General features: G+C 38.3%; 3 protein-coding genes across 7 annotated transcripts in view; 1 reads left to right on the forward strand and 2 right to left on the reverse strand.

The window, feature by feature from the left end:
- Positions 1–60: 60 nt before the first annotated feature.
- LOC147229337 (uncharacterized) lies at positions 61–3,804 on the forward strand. Of its 2 annotated transcripts, XR_015106777.1 has the most exons (6): positions 61–1,079; positions 1,228–1,341; positions 1,791–1,935; positions 2,083–2,121; positions 2,348–2,494; positions 2,602–3,651. XR_015106777.1 is itself a non-coding variant. In XM_086154764.1 (5 exons), exons 1-5 carry the CDS (start codon positions 1,050–1,052, stop codon positions 2,763–2,765), a joined length of 525 nt encoding a protein of 174 aa, XP_086010890.1. In that variant the 5' UTR covers positions 826–1,049; the 3' UTR covers positions 2,766–3,804. The 2 variants fall into 2 exon arrangements, 1 of the variants encoding a protein (XP_086010890.1); XM_086154764.1 differs by lacking the exon at positions 1,228–1,341 and having other exon boundaries at positions 826–1,079; positions 2,602–3,804.
- A 119-nt stretch (positions 3,805–3,923) lies between these two features.
- On the reverse strand, positions 3,924–10,230 carry drc9 (dynein regulatory complex subunit 9). 2 transcript variants are annotated; one of them, XM_086154759.1, is made up of 10 exons: positions 10,111–10,230; positions 7,633–7,761; positions 7,492–7,526; positions 7,229–7,351; positions 6,613–6,697; positions 6,354–6,512; positions 6,092–6,166; positions 5,448–5,579; positions 5,261–5,350; positions 3,924–4,044 (listed from the first exon to the last, which is right to left on the reverse strand). In XM_086154759.1, the coding sequence occupies exons 1-10, from the start codon at positions 10,120–10,122 to the stop codon at positions 3,931–3,933; spliced, it is 954 nt and encodes a 317-aa protein (XP_086010885.1). In that variant the 5' UTR covers positions 10,123–10,230; the 3' UTR covers positions 3,924–3,930. The 2 variants fall into 2 exon arrangements, with proteins under 2 accessions (XP_086010885.1, XP_086010886.1); XM_086154760.1 differs by lacking the exon at positions 10,111–10,230 and adding an exon at positions 9,722–9,829.
- A 445-nt stretch (positions 10,231–10,675) lies between these two features.
- The window catches only part of spire1b (spire-type actin nucleation factor 1b), a 31,877-nt gene continuing 23,681 nt past the window's right edge, over positions 10,676–18,871 (reverse strand). For 2 of the 3 annotated variants that reach the window (XM_086154767.1, XM_086154765.1), the window contains exons 10-17: positions 18,482–18,648; positions 18,226–18,319; positions 17,827–17,969; positions 14,059–14,196; positions 13,783–13,853; positions 13,670–13,697; positions 13,057–13,346; positions 12,342–12,747 (exon numbers count right to left, since the gene is read on the reverse strand). In XM_086154767.1, the coding sequence (XP_086010893.1) occupies positions 12,492–12,747; positions 13,057–13,346; positions 13,670–13,697; positions 13,783–13,853; positions 14,059–14,196; positions 17,827–17,969; positions 18,226–18,319; positions 18,482–18,648 (1,187 nt within the window). In that variant the 3' untranslated portion in view covers positions 12,342–12,491. Of the gene's footprint in view, positions 12,748–13,056; positions 13,347–13,669; positions 13,698–13,782; positions 13,854–14,058; positions 14,197–17,826; positions 17,970–18,225; positions 18,320–18,481; positions 18,649–18,871 lie in introns of all 3 variants that reach the window. The other variant, XM_086154766.1, reaches the window with a different exon arrangement.

An 18,871-nucleotide genomic window follows, 5' to 3' on the forward strand; every position in this document is an offset into this window, starting at 1 on the left:
GTCAGTCCTTTTGCTTTCGATTGTGTGTGACTGAAATGTAACATGATTGATTTCTTTCATATCTGTGCCCATCTTTGTAAGCTCAATAAATTACATGTATAAGAAAATTGTAAACGAATAAGAATAAGAATAAGAATAAGAATAAGAATAAGAATAAGAATAAGAATAAGAATAAGAATAACTGTATTTATCCCGAAGGAAAGTGTTGTGCCAGAGTTACAAGAAAAATATAACAATAATAAATAATAGTAGTAAAATTGTATAAACAGTAAAAAATAAGAGAAAAAGGGAGAATAAGAGATACAAATAAACTATAACGTGTCTTAAGTAACGAGTAAGCACTATAAAGTGTCATAAGTAACAAGTGACAGATAAGGAGTATGAAAAAATATTGTACATGTAGCTGTTATGAAATATTGCACAGTTTTGAACATATATACAGATGAATTATTACAGTTAAACTAAATTGTCCGTAAAAAAAAACACAATTGACAATATACTCGAGTCAATACTGATCAAGTATCGACCAACACAGTTGCAAAGGGACAAGGAAGGTCGCCTATATCGTAAAGGAACATTAACTAGGCTAAAAAGCATGGCATAAACAAGAAAACCTCGGACGCTGATTAACAAACAGTATCGTCCGTGGTGCCTTCATGTTCTACAGTAAAGTACAATACGGATCAGAGCATCACAGGAGCATAGGACACACACGTAAATACCTGGGGCTTTTTGGTGGCAAATTACAGGAGGGGCTTAAAGAATGGTGCAAATCTCCTAACGACACGCCACAGCATGTGTCGCATCGTGCACGAAAAACAAACGAGCGTTTCCTTGAAGTCAACTCCTCCACCAAGCATACCCGCGATAGCGGAAATACACTAACGGCGCTTGCGTAAACGATCGTTTCTCGGCGTTGCTTGACATTTCCAGCAAACCTGCGCCGGGAAGGCTTCATATACCAGCAAGAAGGGGAAAGACACGGAGCTGCGTCTCCGAGCCCCGCAACGTAAACGCAAACACGCAAGCGTGTATAACACACTTGTACAATGGAGGGAAGAAAGATGTCATCCAAAAAAGTAAGGGTTGTTTACGTTGTTATTGTTTGTAGCGCTGTAATTGTAGTGTGCTTTGCAAATAATCATGGCATAGACTTCGGGCTTTGTTCAGATGAAATACTCCCTTCGCTTTTTCGTAGTATTAATTGTTGTTGTTGGTGTTTTCTAGCTCGAGTCTGAGCAAGAAAAACTGACAAGCGGACACCTGCTGCATTTTGGGAACCCCTCCCAACCCTCTCCGAAATACCTGTAACTTCGGATTGAAAAAAAAAAAGTTTAGCAGGTTAGATAGAAAAACCGCGCAAAATACGCTCATTCTAATCGTCTCGACGCTGTGCTTGGTAATTCTCTCAAGATTGACGGGAAGATGGTCAGCGGTTGACCTTGTAATGGACAAGCCTACTGTACATGTTGCTTGTCTGCTCCTGTTTTAAGGCCATGGATGTTTGGAATATTTTCCGTCTTGACTGATTATTGTTAAATGATGAAACCCTTATCAGAAGGCAACATAGTCTTGAGTACAATTCTACAATTTGCTTTGTGACATTGAGTTACACATTGAGTACCATGATACATTTCTATACTGATCTTCAACCTCCTCCAAAATAGGGTTACTTGTGGCATCAAATAAAAACTCAGACCTGTATTGGCTGAAATTCAGCCTTCCAATGGGTTGTTATCACCGAGGACTTTTCTATTTCTATTTGTGGATGTTTTGCTTATCCCTTCCAGCTGATGTCAAGTGAATGCACCACCTTGCAGACCATAATGCGGATGTTGCACAGGAAGATTGAGAAGGGCTACAGGAGAGCTTGCCAATTTGTTTGTTTTCCGATGGCAGATGTGCTGCTCTGTAAAACTGCTACGTTGTGGCAAGGTAAAATCCATGGGCCAATTCACTAAAGCTCATCATCAAAACAAATACACACAGTATTTTCCATTGGTTCTAAAAAAAAAAAAAGGGTAATATTTTGTGTGTCGTGTCGCATGCTTTTGACATATGGCTAAATTTCCTTTTTTTAAGCTCAATCTCATCAATCTGCAGAGGAGAGGAGCACACAAGGTAAGTTTTACGTTTCATTTATAAGCCCTGCCTGCTCACCATTGAGACAATAATGGCCTCAACTTTTTTAACTTTGAGACCATTAGCTGGGTGGATACGTACTCCAAATCTCTTGCTGGGAAAAACCATATTGTCTGGGAAATCCCCTTTGTTGGATTTCACAAACAACTTCTCATACTCATATTCATGTCATCTTCTCCTATCTCTTTCATTTTTTCATAAATAGTGGCAATATGTAGTCCACCATCTACCATTCTGATTGTTAACATAAGCAACTCCACATTGATGGACTGCGCCATTGGGAACAATATGCATCCATCTGGAGTTGTAGAAAATCAGCCTCTAATCCAGGAGTCTCAACACATAACACAAGGTAACAAAAAAAGTAGTCTGTAAAGTATTACGTCCTGTTCTTTTTGATGACACGGTTTTCAAAAACTTCAGGGCAATGAAATAGAAGTCATGTGAAATCTTTTCCAGAGCAAAGGTGCAGCTACTGTCATGACCACTTGAGGGCAGTGCAAACATCTTTCCCTCCTCTTTCATCACCAGTGTCCCAAAGCGTCAACATCTACAGCTCTAACCTCAACTACGTTATCATAGGAGACAACAACAGTATGCACATTGAGGAGACAGATGTGTGAAACAGAGAAATCATCGGGGCCTTATATGAACAGTGGATGACACACTCTTGAGTTTGGTGATGTAATTCCATGTGGGGGCATGACAGCGTCTATAAAAGGGGGTAACATTTAGGAAGAACGCTTGAATATCTTTTTCATGTTCATGCTGACTGTTATTCAGACTAGTATTTGTCTTTTCTCACCACCAAGGTTTACCTGAAATCATTTTTCAGCATTTATATTTTATTCATATTTGTATTTGTATTTTTCAACTGTGAATTTATTTAGTGTGAGTTATTATTGCATCAGGTAAACAAAATAGTTTGTCACAAAACAATTACAAGAAACATCTTTATTGCGTAATGTTTCCGTCAAAATTGTTTTGATGAATTCAAATTCCTAATAGGCCCTTTTCCAGAATAGACAGGGACACTCAGAATCTTCTACACATAAGCAATTTAACAAGGGACTATGCAATTCATTTGAAACAATACTGTTCAAAATCTGTGGATCATTCTTACTGATGAAATTGTCAGCATGTTTCAAGACTTCCCAAATAACTAATGTCAGCACTCTTAGCCACGTCCAGTGGAGATCCTCTACGGGCATGGGCTTTCCCATTTTGCAGTTCCTGGGGTTTTACACCTCCGTCAGATACAGACATACTGTTTCTCAAATGAGTCATCCTCATTCCTCAGTGTGTTGTGTTTCAATTGCTTTTGGACTTCCTTTAGCTGTGCTGGTTTGTTACTGTAGAAGATTTGGCATCAGCAAGCACTATAAAGACACCTTGGCTGACTAAAAATGTTACCATAACATGATGAAGGTGGAGCCTTGTATTATTACATATGGCCTGTGGTCATGAACTGTACATTATTTTGTAATGTTCACAGACAGAAATCATATTGATGTATTTCATTTGTACATACAAACTCATTTACTGTGATGACTTATACAGTGTCAGGTTCCAGTTTATATGTTCAAAGGTAAAGTATTTTTAGCCAAGGTGCTACTAAGGTATTTGATATGATGCTCAAACTTTGTATCATGATTTTGGTGCATATTGCACATTGGAAAATAAACATGAATATATTTTTTACTCATGAATTAAGAATGTCACATTCCATCCTTGTTCATTATTTATTATATATGCAGTTGAACAATATGAAGTCATGTTGGAGAAAACTTATTTCTTCTTCTTCCCCTTCTTCTTCTTCTTTTTGCCTTTCTTGTCTTCATCTTCTTTCTTATAATTGCCGAGACCTCGGCGGACCATACAGCCTCGCCACCAGGCCTGTAGCTGGGGGGTCAAAAGTTATGGTTGAGGGTCAGAAAAGGGTTCAGTTCATTGAATACTGCTTCCCTTGTGAGAATCTGAAAAAGGAAGCTGAGGCAAGGGTAACTGATAGACCTGTTAATTGTTTTGGTCACTATTCACAACATAAATTGTTGGAAATTATTCTACAATCAATGTATTTTTTTTAATTAAAAGGTTTTTAAAATTACAAATAACCTTCCCTCGGGTAACTGACTTGACATTTTAAAATGCCGATATAGAATCTAACAACAAATCATCGACATCAGGTCATTTTTTTTATAAATTTTTAGCTACTGTCTATGATTTGTTTTCCTGTTCATGTCAGCTGTTAATCAGACTGGTATTTGTTTTTCTCATCACCAAGGTTTACCTGAAATAATTTTTCTGCAAGCATATTTTATTTATATTTGTATTTTTTAGCTGTGAATTTATTTAGCGTGTGAGTTATTATTGCATCAGATTAACAAAATAGTTTGACACAAAACAATTACAAGAAACATCTTTATTGCTTAATTTTTCCATCTAGATTGTTTTGATGAATTCATATTCCTAATAGGCCCTTTTCCAGAATTGACAGGGACACTCAAAATCTTCTACACATAAGCAATTTAACAAGGGACTATGCTATTCGTTTGAAACAAAATCTGTGGATCATTCTCTCTGATTAAAGTTGTCAGCATGTTTCAAGACTTCCCGGTATAAAAAGCCTAATGTCAGCAAACTAAAATAAGTAACAAACTAACAAAAAATGTGACAATTTTCCCCTTGTTAAATTAAGTCTATTTGATTTCAATTTAGTTGAAATGTTTTAGGAACAAATAGGTATCTAATTGGTATTATTGTCATGAATTATTCCTGTTTCGATCAGTACCTAACTTTAGGTAATTTTTTTAATTAATTTTTATCTAAAGATGGGTAATGATCAAAAAAGGGATCATTCATGACAATAAAACCTATTAGATACCAAATCATTTAAACTGAATTGAAATCAAATACTTGCCTTAACAAGGGGAAAATTCATTTAATTAATTCAAAGAATTTGAAAAACCTGCAAAACAAAGGATGGTGCAGGCTCAAGACTGGTTGCTGTGGACGCTCCTCGGGATCAGAGATCCATAATCAATTAGCCAATTGTCTCAAAGGATGATCTGTGCTGGGGATAAGGACGTTGATGTGTGCTGCAAATTGATTACGTTACCTTGGTAGCAGCTTTGTCCTCTTTCTGCTTTTGCCGCAGTCTTTCCTGTTCTTCCCTTTCCTCCATTACCACCTGCTCCATTTCCCTGTACTGTTCACACATCAGCCTTTGTTAATATTGACTTAATGGGGATTGACAATCTTGCTCATTGATTGCATATATAATAATAATTATGTGAGTTGCTCACCTTCCTCCTCAACTCCATCAGTTTGTCCAAGTTGAGTGTTCTCTTGCAGCTCACATAGTTCAGCTGTTGCCGCTTCTCCTGTAGCATCTCCTTTGTGCGTCGCTGCCACTGCTCCAGCTGTTGTTGCAACTCCTGATAAACAAAAGCAATGCTTTTTTTTTCTTTCAATAACCGTATGGTGAAGAGGATAACAATAATGGAAAATTTTCAGTGAGGAAACAGATGCTAAATTCTGAAGCCTTTCAAAAGCATATGAAAATATAAAACAAAAAACAGACAAAACTTCGACAGTACCTCTTTACACAGTAAATCGTTACTTTTGGCCATTTTCTTTTGACTGTACACGTTTTTTGGTAAAACATTAGATTAAAGATCTAAAAGTGACTTATTACCAATTAACAAATTATACTTCCTGATGATAAAAGACACCCGCATTGATTAAATAAAGTGCAAAGGGAAGCTTTTTGTGTGATGAATTGTAAACCTCACTTACCCAGAATTGTGTTGAGATATATTTGTTTCTACAAAGCATTTTGATTTTTTCATAGCTTCTCATGGTAACAATGGATAAAAGACTACTTCATTTAGATTGACAAAAACAAATCAGCATGACTTGATGATAGCAGTATCTTTGCTGTACCAACCTCATGTTGACTTTGTAGGAGTTTCATTGATTCCTCATGAACTCTAACCTCCTGTTTTAACTGTTTTTTCAGCAGCTGAGGGAGAGAGAAATTGTAAATGTAGTAAACCATTGATGCATGTTTTCCTTACCTTGGAACAAAAATTGACAAATGTATTGCCATGTGTATGTGTGTGTGTGTGTGTGTGTGTGTGTATGCCACTTTTGTATGCTGCAACCACTTCCTGGGATAGTGGGGTCAAGAGATGGACTATTTCACTGACCTCTAGCTGGTTCTCCAGTAGTGTCTCGGCTTGGCTCATCTCTTTTTGTGTCCTCTGGAGTTGCATTTCAATGTTTTTCTCCTCAAGCTTCTTCTTGTCAGCCTTCGATGGCTGATCCCTCAGTTGACGGCTCAGGTCTTTGACAATACGATCCAGTTCCTGATTGGAGGGGAATGAAACTTGAGTTCTGATGGGCCCTTATGTCCATTTTGCCAGATTCTGCCTCTAGTAAAACTTAATTATAGATCTGTTCTCTCACCTCCAGTTTTTCTGTTTTCTGTTGTAGCTCCTCTTGTTGCCTTTGGAGGGCAAGTTTCCTCTGCTCCTGCTCTCTCCTTGCCTTTCTGACCACATAACACAAATATTAAACATACAACAGACTCCTTCATCCATTCTTCTCTTGATCTATACTTTTTCTTTTTACCATGAGGTTGCACTTTTCTACTGTATATGCAAAGTAATCAAATTATAACAAACGCTGTCACTACGTTAAACAGGAACTCCAAGCATCCAGGAATTTCTTTGAGTCACCTGACTTGCTCTATGTAAGACTGGAAACGCATTTCCTCTTTCCTAAAATGTGTTTAAGTAACGGTACTTGAACAACTAATTTTCCATGCATTGGATCAATGGTCTAAGTCAATCTTGGTGTCGTAAATATTTGAAAATCCAACTATATCAAAACCTTAAGAATGAAAGAGGATTTTTTACATGTTCAGAAATGTCTTAAAAATACTAGTCAGACATTAACTGATATACAATATCTCATGATTCACAGGATATTTAAAGTCTGTATGGATTAGTCTACTGGCCTTTATAAATGTACTACTTGTGGTATAAACATAGCTGCATCATTAAATGATGAGGTGATGAACCTTTTGTTTTCTTCATCCTTCTTCCTCTGGTCCTCAACCTCCACCACCAGAAGCAGACCAGTGAAGCTTTGCTTTTCCTCTAACTCTGAACGCAAATTTGATACTTGCTGCGAGATATATTGACTGCAGACACACAGACAATCACAGAGGGTCAATTGGAAAAAGGACTACCCAACATCTTAACCAGAGACAAACTCATGCTCCAGTATTAAAATTACTAACTCTATCAACTGAACCCAAAGTATTAAAGGGTCTCTACTCACCAGTCCTGTTTCAACTTTGTCAGCCTGGCTCTTTCCTAAAAACACAAATTGTTTTTTCAAATTGAAGATTAATTCTCAATCAAAACATTGATGTGGTCAACAGATGAAAGCTACAGTGCTCTTTAGGATGAGTTAAGTCACCTGCTCTCCGGCAGCGCTGACCTCCCTGCTGAGCTGGACTCTTAGAGAATGTCCCAATATGTCCAACTGGTCAGAGCAGTCCTCGAGTACTGCTGCCAGTCTAAGACTCTGAAGTCGTGACAAAGACATCTATAGTGGGGGGTTTAAAGTAGGATAGTTAAGACGCTGGAGAGCTATATTAAATGCTAGATCCACCAAAACAATCAGCACCAAGTAGACAACTTGGACATCCCTTGTAGACTGATGATTTCGTTGACCCACTTTGAAATTATGATTGCGGACTCTAAAGAAAATGCGGTCTATTAAAGAGAATTCCATTTTCAAGTAAGTATCATGGACATTATGTCTCATAAAAATGCTGTGATGTAAATGTTGCGGCAAGTATTTTTTCCAGACACTGACTTTGCAGGGTATTTGACTATCAGCCCTTTAGATGAAATGGTGCTGCCGCCGCATAAAAGCTTAAAACCTGATAAGACAGTCCTCAATCTTGTATACAAATCATCACAGAAAGACAAACATCTTCAAATACTAAAGTCTTGTTTCGACATATCTACATTAAATTCTACTTTCTACACAGGCAGACCACTTTACAACATATACCCCAAGAATAGCTGTCTATTTCATGTGATAGTTAAAGAAATGCATGGGCAAAATGCATTTGTTAATATTTAAGATGTTGGTTGTTGGGTGACTGTCTTGAAATTAGCACCAGTCATTTAAATTATTTTGATAAAGCATACATGTATACACATATGTATATTTTGATAAAGAATACAGGTATACACACGTATACTTGGAAAAAATGTCGTTTTTTTGCAATGTAATGTTTTCGTCGACCATTGCTGTGAAAGGGAAACAACTATAGAATTAGATTGACTTATGAAACAGCAAAGTATTAATTTGATAACAAGTATTTAGCTGTACATGAGAAATAAAGTAAACAAATTCTTAAAATACCAGTGGCAACTGTGACCACTAGAGGCCCCTACAAGCCTACTGATGCCTTGGCATCATATGTCTCTACCTGGTGATATCTAGTGGAGCTAAATGATCCTCCTATGTACAACATAAAACAATGCAATGCTATACAGATTATAGGTTAAATAGTATGATATGAAATATGCTATGAAAACACAATGTAGTATACTCAACCTCACCTGGAGATGAAAACAAGCAAGGCACAATTGATTCTGTTACTGTGACTTATGTCAGTCAGGTCCTGAGGAGCCTGAATTCCTTCCCTTTCATTATTGTGTCATTTCAAGCTTGGGTGTCTGCTGAATCTCTCCTGATAAATAAGACTGTAGTGCAGTACCCTGTGACCTCACAGGACATGTGCCACCCCTTTGCGACTTCATAGCTTCCGCCATCATAGTTTACCAAGAGACTTCTGACAGGAGGTGCGGTGATGTCACACATGGGAAACACACTGTCTATGATGTCACACCTATTTTGCACCCGGGTCTCTTCAGAATAGGTGCTGTTTTATTTTTCAGTAAAACATCTCCCGTGAACACGCTCCATTTAATTGTTCCTCCTTTTACAACATCACAGCTGGAGAAAAGGAGAAATGTGTTTTTGCTCAGCATTATAGCTCCCTTGTGTCAAATGCAATATACTGATGAGGCCTGTCAATAACAGTAATGACAGTGGAATATAAACCAGTGTACTACTTCACACGGGGCCATTTTGCCATATTAAGTTTGATGTCCTGTGAAGGAAAATCAATAAAAGGTCTTTTTTGTTGTTTATTTCTGTTATTTACTCTTGGTTCAAGACCTATGTGAACGTTTAAGGGACAGGTCATCCTTCACTTCCAAACATTTTAAATCAACAAATCTAGAAACACACTGAACCAAAACACAATAGTTCTCTCCTTGTATGTGGTGAGTTAATCTTAAGGTATAGTTACACAAAATGGAAATATTCATGAAAGCTTGAACAGTTGCAAATACACAGTGCTAATTGCATTTATATTACACAGGATCACTTGAGATGCTGCAGCTAGCGTATGTGCACTTGCGTTTACACCGCATTTAAAAGCAGAAATAGAGATTTTTAACCGAGGGACACTTCCTCTACCCACTCTTTCCTGCTCAACCCTGTCATCATTCCTTCCTCTTCATCTGAGTAACAGGGTCACCACGGACTGTGAGTGTCCCGCACGGACACGCGTGACCCGCCTTCCCCCGGCTCCACTACTGTCCACACCACGGTCGTGTGACCGTGATACGCCTGCAAAACTCCAGCTTCCGTGTGAAACTATCCTATTAAAATCGAGCTTTATCTCAGCCAAATTCATCAAACGAATGACAATCCGTGCTCGGCAAAATTCAGGGCCGATTGAACCAATCAGATTGAGGTAGGCGGGACTTATCCCCCCCCCGCGTGACTCTGTTAGCTTTAAACATTAGCTCTGCAAAGAAGCTCTAAACAAATGGAAAACAACATATGAGGATAAACATGGTAACTCACCTCTTTTCGCATCGCCGCTTTTATCACATCTTCCCTCTTGCATATGCGAAACTCTTCCCTTCGAAAGAACTAGTATTTTCTTAAAACGTAAGCGACCGAGTTCGAGAGTATTGACGTTACTATGGTAACGTAGCACGTTGCATAATATGCGGGGGATCCAATCCACGCCGACAACCCGCCCCCATCTCTGTACTGGAGCCACTAACATAAGTAAACACTATGTTTTTTTAAAAAGTACGTTATATTTATATTCAGTCTCTGGATTTTAGACTTCATTTAATTAAAGGAATTTTAGCATGAATTCCCCAACACACCCTTCGTCTTCATTAGCACTAAACTTATGAATTTAAGGTATACTAAAGGGGCTCTTTGGGCCCTGAAGGTTTCCAGTTAGACTAATAAAAACAGGTTTTCCAAAAGTGCCAATTCAAATCTTCATTATATTGAAATATTAACCCTGTCTGGGCATTCCAAGGTCTGACGTAAAAATGTAGGATTTCCACCATCCAGACCTACCAGGAGTCACGTCCACCATTAAGAAAGCAAGACAAATAAAGGGCAATATAGAAGTGTTATTGCATCACTTTATTGTTGCAGGCGTTTATTGGAATCTTCATAGGGAGCTACAGCTTAAAGTTAATACAGACCAAAGGTATGAGCTACACAGTAGTACATGTGCAATGCATTCATACAGTGTTCTCTTGATTACTGTTACCCTTGAAATCTGTACTATTATAGTATTTTTCTCCCCAAGACAGCAATGTTGTTCTTTCTGCCCCACTGATGCAACTCACATCTGATCTACAAACAGATAATTTTAAACAAAGTATTTACATGAAATGTAGATGAATGTGATCATAAAAGGCATTTTAAGGCAGAAACATCTGGGGATGAAAAATAAAAATGAAGCCACTTGTCAGTGAAACTGTAAGAGGCTTTGAGATAAATCTTAAAGGCATTATACTGAGATTCACTGCATTTGTTGAAAAAGCAGAACAATATATTTCAATTGCTACTGCATCTACAGTGAACTAGATTAACAAAACAGAGAAATGAGGACATTTACTATAAGTGCTCTTAAAACTGCAAATACAAAGAACTTATGTAATAACATCTGAACAGCATAGATACAGATTGACATCATTAATTGCTTTAAATAATTATTGCAGAATAAAGGGAACTTAATTGTGCATTCTTTAGCTTGTATCTAAAATGCAAATACATACGGATGCTTTTATTTTGAAATAATCACGGGAAATCTGAAAAGCTCTTCCTGTTGAAAGTCTATTTATGTTCCAGATTTTGTGAACTTTTTCAGTTATCAATAAAAACAACATCAACTGCAAATCAACAAATGGTTTGAAAATGTGCGTTAAGAAGCCTTTGTATTCATATTCAATCGGTGTCTTTGTGAATATTTTCTACCAAAATGGTAGTTGCAGTCATTCGGTTTGGTTGGAAGGCTTATGACATTTATGTGCCTTTGGGCAAACCTAGAAAAAACATCCCCAGAGTACCGATGAGACCAAATAGTTAAGTTTACTGGTGTTGAGAAATTCTTATGGATTAACTCCTACACTGATAGTTGCCTATATCTCCACTGATAAGTAATGTTAAAAGAAAAAACACAAGTCTTTTTCGAGGGAATTTGATCAGAAGGATCTGCCAGTTTGTTTCACTTCATGTCACAATATTATTGAAAATATACATCTGAGGAATTCCATTTCTTTGGGACACACTGAAATGAGAAATAGTTCATTATATGGCACAACAACTGCATAAGAACAGACATTTTTTTAAGACCTAATCAACTTTCCCTCTGAATCCTGAGTAAAGACAGAGGCGTGCATTTAGCTATGCTTGGAAAAGACAAACTTGGAGGAAACGCTCAGAGGTCATCAAACAATCATTTAGTGTACAGACAATTGGTAAAAAACAGAAAATAAACACTTGCAAAATGTATAGTTTGATGTTCACTCTCTGTTTGAAACATTATATCCATGCAACGACAGGGCCTGAGGAATAAAAAAAAGCACAACAGCTCTTCCTCTGACTTGTGCTTATTGATCTTGACGTGACTTGGACCACATGGTTGTGCCTTAGGTGGGGAAAGAAGTTGTTCCCCTTTCACAGCCGTTCACTGACTTGGACCTTGTTTGTATTCAAATGACTGTGAGCAAAGGACCATTTACTGTCATTTGTAGATTTGTAGATTTATAGTATGCTGTTGATTGGAGGGGCTGTACATGATGACTAGGACACAGCGAAAACAACCTCAATGTATACCAGAGGTTTATATGACAGGTTTTCACAAGTGTATACTTGAACACATGTACAGTAAGAACCTTTGTATCAACGTCCTTGGAGCTGTAGGAAACAATTTAGTACTCCTTAATTGTTCGTTCAGAGGGCTTGTAGTCCTCCTTTCCTGTAGGCGAGGACATGTAGAACGACTGGGTCTTGCGTTTTAGCCGAGCGCGCTTGGTGGCAAGTGACAGACTGTGCTTGCTGGAGGCAATAATGTCAGAAATGAAATTCTTGCAGTCCACACACACCTCCATGGTGGCCCAGTCCTCCGTCAGCTCCGTCGGGAGCTCCAGTTCTTCATGAGACTTCAGAGACCCATGCTTTGAAAACCTGAACACAAGTGAAACGCTATATTACTTGTGAAATTACATCCAGTTCATCCAGAACTTTTCCAAACATGGAATTAAAACTACATGCAAACTGCTCAAATATTGAAAATGACCCACATTATTACGCACTGACAAAGGGATAAACATGTAATAAATATGTACTTTTCCAGAATATGGATGAAGTCAGTGATAAGGAGGCTACATTGACTATGAGTGTTTGCAGTTTCAGAACAGCTGTCAACATAATAGTGCATCTTCAGACATAGCAGTGTCTCTCAACAGTGTTATTATAGCGCAGTACTGCTCTTACTTGGATATTGTCTTGTGAATGCTCTGGCGCCGTGGACTAGTGGTAGATTTCTCAGATTTAATTGCTGTTGCACCAGAAACTTTTCCAGCTCCCTTGGATGTTCCTGGTTTTTCTCCTCTTGCTTTAGGGGGCACTGTTGTTGCTTCCTCTGTCGGAGGCACAGGAACTCCAGCCACAGTAAGTCCTTGACCTACAGCTGCCAGGGCACTTATTCTCTCCCTGGGAAGAGTGTTGGTGGAACCAATGGAGTAGATGGGCAGGCTGGAATAGGGTTTAGATGGCAGCCGCATCTGTTAGAAAATAAAAGTGTTTATAACAAAACACCAGAAAATTATTCAGTGAGATGTTTAGCTACGTTTTTAAATCTTCAGGTGTGTTATGAACACAAATAAATAAAATAAATAAATCTAACATTCAGTATTATATACATTTATCATTAAAATAAGAGGAAAACTACAACAAACAGGTTTCATTTGTTATGCAAGGGAAAATAATAGAGCTACTTAGAATCTCTGACAAAGAGATGATCCAGGCGATTATGATGTGAATCACAGCTAATGAGTAGTTTAACTAGTATTTCAAAATAAAGTATATTATATTCTACTCCACTTGCCTTTTTGCAGCACTGTGAACAGACAGGCCTGGAAAGGGAAAAAGAAGTTCTGCTAAGTTGAAACATCAAAAGAAACCAAGTTTTCCCAATATGTTAGATATATGTTGTTTTACTTTTTGCAAAATTGGCAGATGTAGGACCAGGTGAAAAAGGAAAACCTCTTGGTTCGACAACAGAAACAAAGCTGAAATCGAGACAAAGAAAATTCATTCATTCATTCATTCATTAGTCTCTGCAGAGCGTTTAATCAAACTTGACAAATTGACCTTGAAAAAAATCATTTCATGCATTCAACCTCAGATAGAAACATGCAATTTCAGTTGAGCTTTAATACAATTAGAATTACTTTCCCTTCTCAAACCTGTACATAAAAGATTTTAAAAAATTACCTTTCCCTTCTTCATGGCATGGTAGACTTCTTTGTACTGCTGAAACTTCTCCAGTTCTGCTTTAACCAGCACCTGCCTGATGTGCATCACCTCCTCCACCGTCAGAGACAGACACTCAACAGGAAAACAAAACTCCTCCTGTGTGCAAACACCAGACACACACGCACGCACGCAAACAGTCATGCATGTGCTTGTTCCCATTGAAACATCACATTGCCTGCGATATCATGCTGGGGAATGAGCTCAAAATGTAGCATCTGGAAAGTTCTTTGTTTAACTAATTGGAATCTGGGAGCATCTACAGAAGGAGCATTGTGAGCTTTTACTCGACAGCTCACATTTCCACTGCACTGTAGTTTATGGGTTAAAAAATTCAAATAGAAGTGTCTGTCAAACGCATGTTTCCGCATGCATTATTTGAAAAAACAATAGACATTTTCACAAGTAGTAGCTGGGAAAACAAATGCAAAATAAACATAAAAATATTCTGTTGAAAGATTGGGATCCAAAATGATTTAACTGCTCATCTAGAAATGGCCTCAGCTGAGTCCTTTCTCTAATTAATAGGATTTAAATAAATCACAGAATTGTAACTTCAAAAGCAAAAAGTCAAAATAGAGGTAGAGCAGAACTGAACAGAAAATGGCTGTCCTGCAACTCAGAGAATGGAATTATGTAAGCCCTCACACAGGACTAGGTGGAAGTATTGTAATGAGAGCTATAACAATGTGCAGTAGCACCAAAAAGATCAGCTTTAAAAAGTGGAACACTACTGTCCAGTAATTCTGTTTTGAAGTTTGGAGAACATCATTTCTAGCCAAACTATTGTTGACCTTGACAACAAAGACACACTTTCCAAAATATGTACAAAAAAATCACCAAGTATCTGTAAATTCTTTAAGAGTATAACCGTAAATTTTTGGAAATGGAAAAAAAGATACTTATGTGACATTTCAAAATATGTTATGAAAAAAATTATAGTGTGTGACTTTCCAAAATCGTCATTTTGAGCTCACTGACAGTGCGACTGACATCTTACACCAGCGACTGTGACGACTTGTTTGCAGACTAAGAGCTTTTGCACACACGACAACAATAAGCCCTGGTTCACCTCAAAACTTGAGGCTTCACCAGAAGACATGCAGAAGTGGAGACAAACCCCATATGACCAGGCCAGAAAGTCAATGATGAGGAAAATCAGAGAAGGAAAGTGGTGCTCTGGCAAAAAGCTAAAAACAGTTTTTCAGCCAATGACCCAAGAGTTCAATGGCAGGTTTGAGAACACGTTCACACCCATTGCCTGCTCCAACTCTGACTCCATATAATTTGCCCTGCCACCCCCCACCCCACAGATCCCATTATTCAGGATCCGAGAGGAAGATGTATGTCAGCTCTTGAGGTGACAGGGGACCAGGGAGGTCTGTCTGACAGTCTGCGCTGATTAGTTGGTCCCCATCTTTACATAGATTTTCAATAGATCACTGGAGCTGTGTGAAGTATCATGCTGCTTGAAATGCAAACAATCACGGGCCCAAAGAAATCTTTTTGTGAAATTCAGCTTGACATTCAACACTATCATCCTAGGAGTCCTCTAGACAAAACTGTCCCAGTCTCCACCTGTTGGTGGATCACTAACTTCTTAACACACAGGCGGGACCAAGTGAAGCCGCGGAAGTTCACATCCAACACTCAACACTTGGGTTCCTCCCAAGGGTGTTTGCTCTCCCTACTGCTCTCTCTCTACACCAATGATAGCACCAGACCCATCTGTCAAACCTTATGAAGTTTGCCAGCGACACAGCAGTCATCAGCCTGATCAGAGACGGTGATGAGGCTGCATACAGACAGGAGGTTGAGCAGCTGGTCACTTTGGTGTGGTCAGACAAACCTGCAGCTATATCTACTCAAACGGTGGAGATGACAGTTGATTTCAGGAGGAGCCCCCCCTGCGCCGCCCCCCGTCACCATACTACAGTAAATAGCACAGTGGTTACTGTGGAAACCTTCAGGTTTCAAGGATCCATTATCCAGTCCGTTCCTTACACCTCCACAATTGTCTGGTTCAGTTCAGCAAACAAACAGGACAGGAACAGGCTGGATTGGACGATCAGGATGTATCGGAGATAGAATCAGAGGTGCTAAACTGCCTTCTATTCAGAACCTATCGCCTTCCAGAGTCAGCAACCGGGCAGTAAACATCACTGCGGATCCATCACACCATGAACACAACCTAAACTCCCCTCTCCACTCAGTTAGGAGGTAAATATCACTGTCTGCCAGCACTACCAAACACAGGAACAGCGTTTTTCCACAAGTCATCACTTTGCTAAACGCATAAATACCCACAACACCTTACATCTCATGTCACGCACTGACAATAACATTTGTACTTGATCATCACTTCAATACAGATTAAAACCGGATCCAAACAGACTTTTCAATCATCTCATGTCATCACATAATGTTAATTGGCCGTTCAGGTGATGCTGACTCAATATGTTTGGGAATCTATTGGGATATTTCCCAAGAGAGGTGAAAGTGAAAAGTGTTTATTTGTATGTTGGTTGTATTCTGTTTAGTACTTTAAAACAGCCACGCATTGTGAGGCACTGACTTAATGTACTGTAATTCCAGCAGATCTTATGACTGCTGAAAGCAACAGTATGGTTCTTTGTGTTTTGACCTGAGGAGAGGAGCAAATGCCTCAAAAAAGATGTAAAACTTTTCTTTACCTCCTTATAAGAAATGTGAAAAGTAACAGAATAGAAGTCAGGTATTCGTTACTTTATTTTTCTAAAAGATCTACAGTATATCTGCTGGGCTTATCAGTGTACCTTGTCCTTAAGATAGACTATAAAGATTAACCCCTGGGTTTGTGCATCATATGATACTGTTGTATTTGAGACAACATCAGCAATGTGACAAGCAAACAGACAACAAACAGCAAACTCTGGTAAAGATGTGACAAGACAGGGGTTGTAAACACTCCTGTTTATGAATGTTTGGATTTCAAACTGCTAAACTGAGGTTCCGGTCTATTTATTTGTGGATTTATTATCATTATTATTATTATTATTATTATTATTATTATTATTATTATTATTATTATTATTATTATTATTATTATTATTATTATTATCATCATCATTATTATTATTATTGTTATCATTATTATTATTATCTTGCTATATCCTGTCTTCTGCCTTTTGTATTTATATTTATACTTATATTTATATCCATGTTTATTTCTATTTTTTGACATCATAACTGTTACGCTGCTGTGAAAAAGGGATTTCCCGTATGGGACTCAATATCTTATCGTCAATAATTTATCAAGCTCATGATAATCCAACACTGGATGCTGACAACTAGCTTGAGGGAAAAACACAGAAGGGGAACGTCAATGTGGTCAATTAAGGGTGGTTATTGTCTGACTGAATGAGAGGAAATTAAAGGACACGGGACAGGGAGCATTTATTGGTATAGAATAGAGGATTAAGTGAGTTTGTTGATTGTATGTAATGATTTGAACCAAAAATAAATCAAAAAGAGAGTGATGGGAGTGAGTGTTATTCCTTGTTCAGATGTCCATGTGTCTCTGGAACTCCTGCATCACATGACTTTGAAAGTTCTCTAGTCTGGGAGAATGTTTACCCCTATTAAAATTAGAAGTAAATAGTACTTTATTGTCGTAGTAAAACCTGTCAGACTCGTACTGTAAATTGAAGTGTGATTTTTTTTTTTTGTAAGATCTGATTTCTGCCTCACCAGAGACTTAGAATTCTGTTTCAAGGGCGGCTGGAAGAGGCGAACATTAGTCGGAGTTTCCTTCTCAATAGAATGTCTTCTCTGGGGGGTCTGTCGTCTCTCTGGCTGCGGTGTCGAGGAGATGGGCAGGAACAGTGGTGGGGCTGATGTTTATGGACACAGAAAAGATTGGAAGAAATCAATTCAGAGAAAAAAAACACAAATAAGTTGATACCCGCATGAATTAACAACAACATATTTGGTTGAAACTCCCCCCAAAAATCACATCAAAAACACATAAATAAAGAAAAACAAGTTTATAGGGACTGTAAGATGACCCCACTGACAATTGATCTTACCAATTAAGGAGGTAATGGAGTTATGACATTGCAATAAATTAGTAACTTATTGCTGACTCACTTTTCTTCCCCAGCGCACACTCTGGTGATGTATCATCCATCAATGAAGTAGCCACACTGGAATTACTTGCCGATGTGCGCCCTGGAATGTCATTCTGAATATACATATATGCACATTATGTTTGCATGCTGCGCTCATATATGCCTGTATGGGTGCCACCATACACTTCAATGTTACTCATGGTTCTGTACCTACCATATGCATTCAGACAAAAATGACAGAGTAACACACCAAGTTATAACTAATTGATACTAACATCAGAATCAGAGCTGCTGTCCAACTCAGCCAGGCTGGGAGCCTTCAGGAGCTTCTTTCTTTGAGGTGCCGACTGAGATCCACAGGGTTCTACTCTGGGAGCATCTGATCCATTAAGTAGAGACAATGTGCTGGATGTCCTCCTGCCCATGTTTGGACTAAAGTCATCTGGACAAGATCACACGTTACATAGTCAGGCAAATGGAGGGGCTTCATTTGAGATGAATCTCAAACCCATCCTCTTGTGGTGCCTCAAGTACTTAACCGTGTTGTAATTTCAAAATTTATTTAGACTGTCTTGCCCCGTCTAAAAGGACAAATATTTTCAATCCATAGTGTGTTTGGATGGGAGACAACTCTTGAGATTGAGGACTGAACTTTGAGATCCATT

This window comes from Fistularia commersonii, chromosome 11 (assembly GCF_037954325.1).
Source record: "Fistularia commersonii isolate RoL2024-O1a breed Wild chromosome 11, RoL_Fcom_v1.0, whole genome shotgun sequence".
NCBI classification, from domain to species: domain Eukaryota; kingdom Metazoa; phylum Chordata; class Actinopteri; order Syngnathiformes; family Fistulariidae; genus Fistularia; species Fistularia commersonii.